The sequence below is a fragment of the Echinops telfairi genome, unplaced genomic scaffold (assembly GCF_000313985.2).
Source record: "Echinops telfairi isolate 266 unplaced genomic scaffold, ASM31398v2 ScPeMD7_3;HRSCAF=10, whole genome shotgun sequence".
Lineage (NCBI taxonomy): Eukaryota > Metazoa > Chordata > Mammalia > Afrosoricida > Tenrecidae > Echinops > Echinops telfairi.
Window position 1 is genome coordinate 36,291,831 of NW_022103899.1, and position 14,009 is coordinate 36,305,839.

The window sequence follows — 14,009 nt, forward strand, 5'->3', positions numbered from 1 at the left end:
AATTACCTTCTTTCCGTTTTATCTTCTATTTCTCAAAGGCATCCCATCCTCTTCATTTCTAGTTGAAGTTCTCATTAGCTCTTGCAAAGTTCCCTGACTGGTCTCTTGCTCCAGGTCTCCCTGGAAACCACTTGCCCAGGGATGTTGAAGAGCCTTGCCATCGTGCAGAAGGCCCTGGGAAGTAGCCGATCCCAGATGCAGTTAGGTCAAAATGTCACATCTTGTCATTTGATCTCCCTTTTGATCCATTTGAAAATTTGTTGTAGTTCTGCTTTCTTTTTGATAGAGGTTTTTAATCTGTCTTACTTTGTTATTGTTGGTTTTCCTGTATCTGAAATCTAGGATAGGTCAATCTGTAGACACAGTAGCTGGATGAGTAGTCCCTTGGGGGCAAAGCAGGGCAAGTACAGGGGAAACGGTGCACTAATGATGATGAGAAAAATGTTCTAAACTGATGTGATTGAATGATTGCATTGTATAGTGTGAACTATATGCCAATAACGGTTTTTTAAAAAAAAATGCAAACTTGATCACGTTGGCTTCCTCACATTTTAACTTTCGACCGTTCCCTGGTTAAGTCAAAGGTAACGTAAGATGGCGTGGCTGCGGCTCACCTTTCCCATCTCAGCTCTCATTCCTCCGGGCATTGCATGACCCCACGCTGGTCAAGCGAAGCACTTGTGTTGTGTTGCCGTATAGCGTTGTTTTTGCACATTGCTTCTTTCACCTGGAAAACATCTTTGCTTTCTAAAAAAATTTTAGAAAGCATCTAAATCTGGCCCTGCTAATTGCTACTTTTAGTTTTGGCTACAAGCCCCATCGTGTTTTAAAGTGAATTGGGTGAAAGCTCACAGAGCAGATCATGAGTTATACATGAAAACATTCATACACATTTTGTATCAACTCAGCCACAGCAATCCCCTCAGTGTACTATCACTTACCCGGCTTCCTCCCGCTTCCAGTTGACATTCTTCCTGCCTTCTGACCCTGCTGACCGTTGCCCTTGGGTAAATGGTGCCCCTTTGATCGGAAATGCTTGATTAGACTGAAGTGTATCTACCTCACTGGGGTGAGTTCAGTTCTAGACCTGAAGGGTAACTAAAGTCCACAGTTTGGGGGGTTCTATCCATCTCTATATGACCAGTAAGCCTGGTATCTTTTATGGTTGAAGTATTATTACAAAATTTTCTCACCCTCCACCCAGGACCATCTCCTGTGATCCCTTTCAGAGCAGCTGGTGGTGGCTGCTGGGCCCCATCTAATTCTCTGGTCTCAGGGAAGGCTAATGGTCATGTAGGCGGTCAGTCCGCTGGACCGAGTTTCCTGTCTCTCAATTTCTTCACTCTTCTTCCCCCAGCACTAGGAGAGACCAACAGTTGCACCAGAGGGCCACTCACAAGACTCCGATTGCCAACCATCAAAGTAGGATGTAAAACATGGTTTTGGGAACCCTGTCAGGCCAATTGGCCTTCCTCGCTCCTGATACTCTGACCCTGAGCTCCCAGACCCAGCAACTCATTCCCTTGAAGTGTTTGGTTTTGGCTGAGAAGTTTCATAACTTTATTCCTTGTATGCTCTTCCACAGTTGTGGATATATTTACAGCAAAGGCAAGTACACTTGTATAAACATCCTCAAACCTTTATATATTCTTGGATATACACCCAGGCAGTCTCACACCTGTTAGCCTGTATGCCAATCTGTGCATCTGCTTGCCGATCAGTTATTCAGGATGGTGTGGATAACAGTAGCTACCTCCATTCCCGCTCATGGTCTCTAGCCTCCACTTTTTAACCAGCCTCCCTCTTATTACAGAGTGTCTTCTTTTTCACCCAAGTTAACACTTGTCTGCCCCTGCCCCCCTTTGTGAAAACCTTTTGAGTTTTACAACAGTGGGCTCATGCAATCTTTGCTTTTTTGTTACTAATTTCACTCAGCATGACCACCTGGTTCATCCATGTTATGAGGGATTTCAGAGTTATCTTGTTCTTTAACACTGCTGTGTGTGTGTGTGTGTATGGCTGGCTACTGGCTTCTTTTTCCTGTGCTCGGTTTGTTGGTTTCTTGTCATATTCCTCATTGATGCTACTATAGTGTTTACTAAATCTTCATATAATTTTCCCCTTTTTTATTTTTGATGAGGTTTATTCGTTATCTTTGAGGTTACCCTGTAATTTCTTAACTTCATCTCAAGTTTAAAATAGCCACATAATCTTTGAAAGAACATCGCCCCTAATAAATGTCTCTTGATTTTAGACGGTGTGAAGCATAACTCTTGCCTATTGCAAACTGTCATCTTAATACCTGAACTCACTGCTCCAGAGGGGAATGACTCATGGTGACCCCAGGGGGCAGAGTGAGGGCTCTGAGGATGCTAACCTTTATGGAAGCAAATGACTTCACCTTCTTCCTGAGGGGCAGCTGGTGAGTTTGAATTACTGATCTTTTGGTAAGGAGCCCAACACACAGTACACCGTGCCGTCAGAACTCAGCTCATCATATGAGGGGCTTCAAACGTTCAAGTACATTGCCCATGAAATTTTTGAAGCCCCTTTATATTGAAAGGATCATTTCAATCTATCTTCACATGTAAACCGGAAATCTTCTGAGTGGACATCCCCTCTAGCTACCGTACCTAGCATACACCAGCAACACAAATCAAGATCGTTTGAGAACGTTCAAGGTAAATGCTAGGGAGGCCATGAACCAGCTGCATCAGTGCTAATGGCTAATCACACTGTGTGGATTCTCTCTTCAAAAATACTTGTTTACATTTCAACAGATGGCTCCAGAGGGAAATGGATTTTACCTGAATCCATTCATAATGCTGATGCTAGGGGTTTTGGAGAGTCTGGCTGCGTGAGTGGAAATTTGCAGGCAAGGAACTTTTATCTTCGCGTTCCCCTCCACCTCTTCCATCCCCATGGTGGCCCAACACGACCGAGTGGTCCTGAGGTCTCCTGGCTCGGCATGTCTGCTGAGCCTTGCCATCTACAAATTTGGAAAGAAACTGCAGGTCACTGAGAAGGGCATTGTCGAGGTTCCCAGCCATACAGAAGACGTTTCCCTCTCATCGCTCGGGTAATCCATCCCTTGCCGTCTTCACTACACTGAGTTGTCAAGAAGTGTTTCTGCTGTTGCTGTCCAGACAATTCCAGCTCACGACGCCCACCTGTCTGCGGAATGGTGATGCTCCAGAGAACATTTCAGGCTGTGGACATTCTGGTGGTGTAGCGGTGGTGCACTGGGCTTCAATCCATGGGGTGGACAGTTCAAACCCACAAGTGGCCCCGAGGAAGAAAGATTGGACTTTCTACTTCCGTAAACAGTTAGGCTTGGAAACCCAGAGGGAGCCGCTATGAGTCAGCATTGACTCGATGACAGTGAGGCTTTTTAAAGACCCTTCAGAAGCAGATCGCCAGTCATGTCTTCCGAGGCACCTGGGGTGGGGGTGGGGGTTTGACGGGACCAGCCTCTCAGCTAGTAGTCGAGCTTTTAGCTGTTGGCACCACCCAGGAACCCTTGCAGGGATGTCTACCTCAGGACTTCCTAAACTGTGGGTTAAGACCCAATATGGGGTTGGGTAACCAAATGTGAGTTTCAAGAAATTTGGCACCAGTGAAAGGCTCATGAATGCGTAAGGACTAAACATTTCATGAATATAAGGTGTTGCTGATAGCACCTGCATGTGGTGCAGATTCCTCTGGTAAAAGCAGGTCGGGAGGGGGAGAAGTTTAAGAACCCTAGAGCCTATCTATGTCCCACAGAGTCCCTAGCAGGGCACTTTATCAATAAGCTTACCCAGGTTGAGTGGTTTTCAGCGATAAACTGGTTTCAAAGCATTGCTCATGCATGTCTGCTGTACGCAAGCCGAGAGGGCCAGCAGTTGAGATTCTAGCAAGCCTAAGAGTGCATGCGTGTGGATTCCTGAACGCTGAAGCCTCAGACGACACTCGGTATTAGCCATCGACTTTCAGGGAGTCACATCAGTACTTTCCAGGTTATAAATGCCTTCCTTAACACCTCAGCTCGTCAGAGAAATTAGGCCATTGAGAGACTACGTTAAAAACCGATTTATCAAGAGCCGGCCTTTTGCTACATAATGACTTAGTGCCTCACAAATGCTTTTCTCTAACACTTATTTGCAGAGTGATAGAACATTAGCTGCAGATTTAATGTCACCGTGGTTGTGATTTGCATGTGGATGCAACATTACCATCAGGTAGAAAGGCAGAATTAGACCGGTTGGTTATGAGCGCCAGCCCTGCTAAGATCCATTTCTCTCTTCATTATTTCACCTCTTGGCTTCGTGCCTTTGCTACTTACTCCCATTATGCACAAAATTGTCAAATAAGTCCCCCAGGACACCAGAGCACCAAGCTTCTGGAAAAGCGTTTAGACAGTTTACGTCATGGGACCAATGAGGGCAGAGTGTTCGCCATTGTCAAAGAGCCATGTTCCGGTTTGTCTCTTTGACGCGGAGCGTGGCACTGAAGGCGGCGAGTTTGGGTGGGAAACACAATAAGGCAACTTCTCAGGTGGAATGACTTAAAGGTTGTCTGCAGTTTCAATGGTGCTTTTGAGATTAGAGAGCACAGGGGACTTTTAATGACAGTCCACAGAGGGAAAATGGAATGCTATTATTTTCCTCTATCCAGAGAACATGGGGAGAGGTAGAATTCTTTCCTAATATAAAATTGGGGTGGAGGGGAATCAATGCAATCACTATGGGAAAATCATTTACAAGTTTTAATTTGCTTTCGTTAATTTACTTCTCCGTAGGAAGGTGAGCCAAGAAGCATGGTGGCGCTGTGGGTGAGGCATCAGGCTGCTCACTACAAGGTCCACACCTACCAACGTCTCCATGGGAGAAAGACGGGGCTGTGGGCTCCCACACAGACCGGCAGTCCTGGGAACCCTTCTGAGTCGCAAGTGACTCCCAGGCAGTGGCCTTGGCTTTGCGGGGAGGAAGATGAGCCAGCTAACCAGCCAACAGTGGTAGCGGGCCTGACCTGTGGGACAGGGGTCATGCAGAGTGAGTGGGACATGCAGTGCTCTCCAGGAGCTTCCGGGCGACCTCTTTAAGACTTCGGTCCCTCCCTGTCTCAGTGCCCGCATCTAGAGACACTGCTGGAAATCTAGAGATGAACCACATCCAAAGCTGTCCTCGGCTTCACTCACAGGAATGAAAGAAAGAAAACTGGGCATTTATCCCGAGGGTTAGGGGTCATTCACCAATAGACTCAGGGGCCCAAGGTACTTTTGAATCATATGCACTAGACGACAAAATGTAACTCAGGAATGAAAACAAATATTCTGTCATTTGCCAAGCCTTCGTTGGTGAGGTAGTTAATCGTGCCAACCTGGCCGGTAAACATGTGGGGTTAATTGAAGGGTGGAGGGATAAATGGCTCGGTGAGCCTCGCCTTTCTAGTTCTCGGGTCTCTTGCTTTGTGATGGTTATACCAGGGGTCAGCTGCCTTAGCCAGTTCCCTGCGTTAGCTGGCAAGGCTCACTTCCTGCAAGACATCCCTGAGGAGAAGCCACATGGACCTACCCCGATGCAGCCCTGGGTGCCGGAGCACCCGTACGGAGACCTCGGCCAGCACGGAGATGCTTACACATTTACCGACTTGGCTTTCCTCCTGCAGTCGGCATCATTGTGTCTGTTTTGTGAGATGGAGGAGGACTTTGTGGATTGGTGTCGGACATAGGGGTTAATGTTGGACTTGTGGGCTTGGGCAACACTGGGTTGGGATGTTTTCTTGATGCGCACTTAACCTTTAGTTAAAACTCTCTCTCATACATGAGTTTCTGTGGATTTGTTTCTTCAAAGTCCCCAGACTAGCACAGTTGGGCTAAGTGACAGTAAAGGGCCGAGTCATGAAAAGAAGTAGCACACAACCAGCCCCAGCACTGCAGGCCTCCTACCCAGCCTCTGCAGTCACACTTCATAATTAGGCCTCTTTTAATCCCCTCCTCCGATTCAACGTTTTTTTTCAGAATTGGTCAGTGGGGAAATCACTTTCTAGAATTAGGCCTCCAGTTCTTAACCACAAGGCAGAGTCTCATATGGATGAGAGAGTGAATACACTGTTCTGCTTGAAGGCTGATAGAATCTCCCCAATTCCAGAAATGATCAGATTTTGACATGCCTTTCCCCAATAGATTTCTATTTTTATAAAGGATTGCAATTCTTTCATCCAATGAATAAAAAAAAGAAAAAGAAAAACCGGGAGCAAATTCTAGGGAATACAGTGGTGAAAAACAAGGGAGTGAAATGGAAGCCATCATTTACCATTGAAGGGAAATATTTTGTAAGTGTACAACAAAGCAAACTAACAACACAACAACAGTAAGAAAACCCAGAACGATATCTAGTGCTAATGAAGTTTTATTCAGTGCCAGCGCGCCAACTTCCCTTACAAACATCGACGTACATCTTAGCCTAACCCTTGCCAACACCTGACGCGGCGACGTCACCGAGGGTTCCCTGAATATCCCAAGCACACTTGTTTCCCTTCAACAAAACTGAAAATACAGCAATGGGTGCTCTGACCTCTTTGGGGGAGGCAGAACTAGAACCAGACCTAGGATGAGCCATAAAAAACTAGAGGAGTTCTTGGAGCCAAAAGAGCAGGCTCTTTTGTAAGTGCTCACCCTTCACATTCTGTATTTCAGAATCCGCTGGGCATGACAGAATCAGACACAAATCAGCCTGAGGACAGAGGAGCAGTTATTTAGGGAAGTTAATAAGGGGGGGAAAATGGCCTGGGACCGACTTTTACCTCGAATTCTACCTATCACAAAGGCCTTTTTAATGCCAAATAACTGTAATTGGCATCAACGATGAAAGAGGAGCACATGATGCCCTGGATTGAAGACGTGGACTCGGGTGAGTCCCGGTAGCCAGGTGAGGATCTACAGGAGGGGTCAAGATCGTTCCCTCCCGCATGAGGAAAGTCACCCGCTGCTGCGGCTCTCATCACTGCAGGCGCGCAAAGCACACGAGGAGACTCGAACACTGCCCGACGGGCGCCTGCAACCCCACCGCTCTCGTTGCGTGGACAAAGAGATGCTGTGCAGCTCTCTGGAAAGTGACTTCTGGGATTTTTATCTATTTTTTAATCCAAAAGAGAGTCATCTATGGGGGAAAATGTAACCCAGAAATAGAAATGAAACAATAAAAACGAAAAGAGCTAGTACAAAAGTTACTTTTTGATTCGACCATAGTATCAGGGTATGGGTCTCAGCTTTGCAGCCTTTGCCTGAGTGGAAATTTCCATCAAAACTTCTTTGGCTCCTAAAAACACTGGGTGGGGGGAACCTTTGAATTTCGTTTGTATCGGTGAATTCCTTAATGGGTAACAGTAGTCAAACGGCTGTCCAGCTCTTAACAAGAGTCTCCTTCATCGAACTTCCTCTCCCTGCCGGAAAGCCTCCCGGGGTGACAACAGCTGAGAAGCTTGGAGAAGCAGTGCGCCCCAGTCTCTTGGGGCCAGCAGGAAGGTGTGTTTTGTTCCTTTTCCCCGGGGCGAGGGGCTGCAGGGGCTAAAGGCGCAGAAACCTTCCACACAGACATTTCTCTAAACTGGGCTTTTCTTCTTTCAAGCTACAGAGCAAATTCATTTCGCTGAGCCTGACTTCTCCCTACGACTGTGAATGCCGACACTGGATCTGAAACTCTCACAAGAGAGGTACAGAGTGCGCACAGCTTACCAGTCAGCATCCCCTCAGAAGCCCAGGGCACAACGTAGCCCCTAAATTGCACCTGCCACAGAAGGATGAAAGGCCAATCCTCAGACCTGAGCCGTGGGGGCTGGTCTTCAGATCCCACTGTCGGGCGCCTTGTAAGGGCCAGTCAACTTCCAGTAGCATTAGCTATTTAGTTTGGTGCTCCATGGGAAATAATCGGGGGCTACTTCCCAAGGAAGCTACATTCACACAGTGGGGGTTTGGTTCAAAGTTGCACGAAAAACAGCATACTTTTCGGATCCAGAGAATTTTAAGAGGCACATTTAAAGTTCTTAAACCCTGTGGTTTTTTAACAAAGCCACAACGTGGCCTTAGATCAGTGAACACATAAGAAGCAAAAGAGGCCTGAAAACGCAGCCCCGGAGGAGGCGGAGCCGAGGAGTCAGACAGTGGCGCCGAGCGCGAGGCCCCAGGGCTCAGCCGCTCCGGTAGCAAGGCCAGACTCGGAGCCCCAGACAGCGAGGAAAGGGGAAGCCTTAGATATCTTCTGGTTTCAAACACATCACACACTTCCATCACAAGCCTGGTTGTCTAATTCAAGTTACTGGCTACCTAGTCTTTCCCCCGATTAAGGAAAAGTAGAGTGATGCAATTATATGGTGAAAAGATCATCACTGAGATAAATTCATGGGAGTGCAAATCCCTTACGGCGTTCAGCTCAGCCGGCACTGCAGCACAGCCACTGCAAATGAAGGAAGGCTGGAGTCAAAGCTGAGGTCGGCTGGGCGGGTGAAGGGCAATTCTGGCCACAAAATCCTCACACGTGGACCCTGCTTCCTGGCCCCGGGTGAGTACTAATAACCGGACAAATAGCTTTCACTAAGTACTTCAAGTGGCCCGGGATTCTTTTCGAGAGGACGTGACCCAGTAACGGGGCTCCTGGGAGCCAAACTGCAAATCAGAATTCTGAAAGGGATCATCCGTTGTAGAAGTTTTTGATAAAAAATGCTCACCATGGAGCCAGGATGCCTTACCACCAACAAAACAGGGGCATATTTGAGAGTCCGTTCAGTGTAAACAGCCAGTGTGAATGGAGGGATGGTCACTAGGTGCCTCGCCCAGGTCCTCTTCTGCAAGTGCAGGTTACGGTGCGTCCCCTTTCCTAACCCACCCCCTAGAGATACAGTCAGAAAGCGGCCTGACCACCGGGGGCGGGAAAACTTCAGAGACGGGGTGGGGGCAGCATGCCATCAGGAGCTTCCACCCATCTTTAACTACATTTAGTTTCTTTTTAAATTCCTAGAATCGTAACATACTCATACACTTAAATAAGAGTAAGCATTCATCCCAATTTCAATAGATCTGTATGTATGTAGGCCCTCAAATTACTGTACATCCCACCTGTCCTCCCTTTAGGAAGAAATCACTGAAGTTAACGTATTTCCTTGCATACTTTGAAATAAAAGCAAATGGTAAGGAATAGGAACTAAATGAAGGGTAAGCTCAGAAAAGAAAGGACAACTCAATCAAATGCACAGTTTGACCCTGTGTTTCCATGGAAAGCAATGAAAGCACTTAGCCCAGGTTTGAATACACAGAGAGGGTCATGCGGTGAGCTGCAGGGCGCATGCTTTTCTTTCACAGTTCAAATGCAGGGAACTTGGCTTTCATGGGGACTAGCAGGTCGGCCAGGAAATAGATTGTTCCAGCCATTCCTGGAAAAAAGAGAAAGAGGCAGAAGTTAGTACAACAAATAGGATGGGGCTCAATCTCCCCCCACTCCCAGCATCAACAGTATTTTATTAATGGCAATGATTTCGATGATGCAGGAGTCTGTCTACCCTTATCTATGTTGTAAGTCAACGTTAGTGTCACATCACTCCTGCGGTGCCCTGCTTATTTATGCAGGCACAGAACCCGGCAGCTTGCCAGAGCCCTGCCCTTACCATGTGTGAGCTTCTGCACCACAGTCACTTACCTCGGACCCTCAGTCTCAACCTCGGTGGCATTAGACTAATAACGCCCGTGGGTCCGTGCTGACATGACTACCAGTAGCCTCCACAAACTGCTCCTCGTGGGAGTGGCCATTATGACTGCTAGTTGGGGCTGTGGTAGCACTGGAGTGAATCCATTTTTAATACCGACTGCATCAGGGAATAAAGATGTAACTATAAAATTAATTTGTTGGGGAAACCCAAACTCAAGGGCCCTAAGTACTAAGTAGGGAAGCAGACAGCACTCCCACTATCATGAGGCAAACCTGCCACGTGGGAAGAGTACCTTCAAAGAGGGAGAAGGGGGTGTCCGGTGTCCTGCAGCCGTGCTCTCCATAATCCAAGCACCACTCAGCAAACTGAAAAGGAGGCCAGGTGAGACCACAGGACGCTTTAGAATTCAACCCCCCAAGTCTAACGCACATCCCTTCAGTGTCCCGTTATTCCGAAAGCCAGACGAAAATGGCAAACGGAGAGCACAGTACGGTCCGAAGGGGAATTGCAGCAAGGGAGGCACGGACTGAGCTACCTGGGCCACCTAGCAACAAGGCTCTCAAAGACAAAGAAGCAACCATCTTTCCTCCCCTTCCCGCCCCACTCCACCTCCACCCATAAGGACTGCTGGGTAGAATTATGTCCTTCAAAAATAAAAAGTTAATGTAATCCAACGACTTTTGAAGGTTATTCTTAAGTAATGGTTTATCGGTAGTGTTGTGGTTAAGCAAAAAAAAAAAAAAAGCCTGATGAAGTGGGCCATTTTCACAGCCTCTGGGGAAGCAGACTTCCCTCTGGCCGCTCTGACGCTCACCTTGCAGGCTCTGTACAGGTACTTCATATCCTGTGTGAGGTTGTACAAGGCCAGGAAAGCGTAGGCATTCCCCGCCACGCCATGGCACAGCCCGTACCCTTTCTTCAGCAAGCCATACCGCCAGATCACTTCAGCACACTGGTAGGCACCACTGAGATACTGTTCTTCTTTGAACACCTGCAGGGGTGAGGGAGAGTCGGCTTTGTTAAAAGGGATAAAAAGGAAGGTTTTACTGAGAGGCTTTCCTGAAAGATCAGAAGGGCAGGCGGCGTTGGGGTGGAGTTATGCTATGGAAGGCTGGAGAGGAGGGAGCTTGGCAAAATAGAAAGTGAGTGACAGAGAGATATATTATCCTGGTGACAACAAATTATATAAAAATCACCAATTTTGCCCGTTTTTTGCTTTTAAAATAGGCATGGCCTTGTCTGTATAGAATACATTTTGTGTGTGTGAGTGTTTGGATAGGTGAGCGTTAGTAAGTAGCATGATTTACCTGGCAGCTTGTTATCATTAGTTGCTCAACAAAGAATACAAGTTATTTTCTTTGTTAACAATGATGGTTTTTCCTAAGTTTCTTCACACCATGGAGAAGGTAGTCATGTAATTAGGTGCAAATTGATAGTACAAACGGCATTGTCAGAAAGTAGAGAAGTGCCTTTGTAAATCTTTCGCTGATTCTTAAATCCTGATCACAGACTTGACAGTGAGTCTCGAGGGGACACTTTTCATACCTCAGGGTTAATACTGAGCATCCTTAGGAGTAGAACAAAGCCTTTTCCTTTTATTAACTCTGGTTAAGAGTTAATAGGTTTGGGAGTATGACCAGAGCAAAGAGCTGCTTCTTACTTTTCAACAGTATTTCTAAAACAAACAAAGAAGAGAGTCCCCAGTATTTCTGAGACCCACCTTCCCAGAACATAGAGCTTGAGATTCTAAATGCTGATTTAGGTTACTGGATGCTAGTGCTTATTGATAGTTTGTAGATCTGTATTGGTAGATTTGGCCACTAGGGCACCAAACAGGTTGTTTTCTTTCTATTTTCAATCATGCTTTGGGCATACTTAAAATGTACCTGTCGCCTCGGCGACAGTGTCAGTGAAGCTGTCTCTCCAGTCTATGATATGATGTCCATGTATGGCGTAGATGGATATGGCAAAAATGAATTTTAATCCACTTCCAAAGTGACCTTAGGTTAAGGTGACCAGATTTTAACATTGGTAAAGCGGGACACCATTGATAAAACTCATATCCTGGCGAAACAGCCACATGGCAGCCAAAAACCGTATACCCTAGCTTGTTGTGCATTCTTTCCAAAAATTGGGACTTTTTAAAAACACTGTGGGATGCAGAAAAAATTGTTGAAAATCGGGACTGTCCCACCAAAAGCGGGAAGTCTGGTCACTTTAACTTGGGCTCAACAGGTGATTTATTATTGCTCTTTAAAAAATTATGTGTAAGGTTAGTTTTACGTGACACCCATGTATTGCGTTTTATGATTTACTTCTAAAGCATGAGAGTACACGTACCTTGTAGGCCTGGATGAGCATGTAGATCACCCCGGGGGCCCCGTGGCACCAGTGGACAAGCAGATCTCGACTGTCGTCCACACATGGAGGATAATTGCCAGACGGGAACTTCAGCCGGCAGACGTAGTCTATACTGGGCTTGACCAAAGTATGTAAGTTCGCCTGGCTCACCTGCAGGCTGGGCTACAAATGAGAAGGGTTATTAGTTCTACTCAAGCAAACAGACCTTCTTAAGACCTCGGGGATGAGGTCCTAAACCAGAAATAAAGCATGACCAAAAGGAATGGGAAGTCATTGAGAGCTTGTGGCTTTCACCTACTGGATGTTTCAGTTCCATATTTTGTGATTTCATTTTATGGCTTCAAAGAATGGAACACATTAGAATTCAGCTCAGTTAACTCTTGGGGGCCACGGATGTATCTTATGTATTATGCTCCTTTCCAGTATTTGCTTTTATCTACATACATACATGGAGTGATTTGAGAATCTGAGTGCACGGGGAACTTCCCTATGGTTTCAAAGTTGACAGCATTCTTTAAAGGCCACAAAGCATGAGTTAGTCAAACACAGCTTTCATGATTTCACAGAAAGCAGGGGCTGGCAACACTTGCCGTGGGAGGGGACGGTGGGGTGTGAAGCAGAGGCAGGAGGTAGAGGTGGCTGGGAACTAAGGTACAAATGACACATTTTTCATAGATACAGTATATGCACTCAGTTCTTTAGGGACACAGACTCAGCGTCACCCAGAAGAACCCTGTTCAAGCTCAGTGTACACAGAGTCGAATGAGTACATTCTCCTCAATATCCAGCATAGCCTAAAGATGATGTTTTGTTCTACTCATAGATGCCTTCTGTAATAATCGACTTTTGGGGTAAAAATGAAATAATGTCAAATAGCTAATAATCTGCAAATGGAAAAGCCAATAGGTCTCCGAGTCCTTATTCCAGCTAATAAAAAGATGTGGGCCACCATGTTTCCTAAACTCTGTTTCCGTGAGGTCAGCTCAGCGAGGCCATCAGGTACACAAGTGAGATTCCAACTCACACCTGGAACATTGAAACGCACGAACTCTCCTTTTCTCAACACCCAAGAATCAACATTTACTTTGGAAAATAAAGAGGCACTGAAGGACCGTGCCAGAAAACAAAAGATAATTAAATCTAACTTGTCAGAAACCCAAACTAGAAGCGTTCTAATTGAGAAGTGTAGAATGAATATCATGGTGGGTCTCTTACTGACTCCAGCGCTAGAAATGTGACGTTGCATCCCACAGTGACAATAATCTTAAATTTTTCTGTGTTAGCATCTCTGTTCATGGTTGTGGGTGGTCTGACATTAATTATTTTTATAACTACCCTGTTTCCCCGAAAATAAGACAGTGTCTTATATTAATTTTTGCTCCCAAAGGTGCACTAGGTCTTATTTTCAGAGGATGCCTTATTTTTCCATGAGGAAGAATATGGTACACATTTATTGTTTAACAACAAAAAAGGAAAATTTATTACCTGTATATGGTACGGTAGTAGTTGTCATCACAAACCAGCCTAACCAGACAAACTGAATCCTACAGTATTCCATACAGTATCAAGAATTTCTTGTTACTCCTGCCCAGCTCGACTCACTGTCTAATTGTGAGTCAGCCAGACTCCGTCAGGGCAGAGTGAGCAGCAGGCGGCAGCGGCTGGGCTCTCTGATTAAAATGGACCTCGCACTTCCTGTCTGCTCCGGCTGTGCTGCGGCCAACAGTGAGCTGTGCTGCGGCGCCCGCCACTATGGTCCAGGGTCCAGAGTCACGGTAGTGAGTTAGTTTATTGCGCAAACCTGGCCGATAACCACATGTGGGGTTAATTGAAGGGCAGAGAGATAAATGGCTCAGTGAGCCGCACCTATGGAGTTCTTGGGTCTCTTGCTTTGTGAGGGTTGCACCAGGGTGCAACTGCCTTAGCGTTCCCTGCTTCAGCTTGCAAGGCTAACTTCCTGCAAGACA

At 46.3% G+C, this 14,009-nt stretch overlaps 1 protein-coding gene across 1 annotated transcript in view; it reads right to left on the reverse strand.

The window, feature by feature from the left end:
* Positions 1–6,374: 6,374 nt before the first annotated feature.
* The window catches only part of LANCL1 (LanC like 1), a 54,575-nt gene continuing 46,940 nt past the window's right edge, over positions 6,375–14,009 (reverse strand). Inside the window, exons 7-10 of the mRNA XM_013004334.2 lie at positions 12,022–12,204; positions 10,496–10,672; positions 9,974–10,046; positions 6,375–9,408 (exon numbers count right to left, since the gene is read on the reverse strand). Of these exons, the coding sequence (XP_012859788.1) occupies positions 9,332–9,408; positions 9,974–10,046; positions 10,496–10,672; positions 12,022–12,204 (510 nt within the window). The 3' untranslated portion in view covers positions 6,375–9,331. The remainder of the gene's footprint in view (positions 9,409–9,973; positions 10,047–10,495; positions 10,673–12,021; positions 12,205–14,009) is intronic.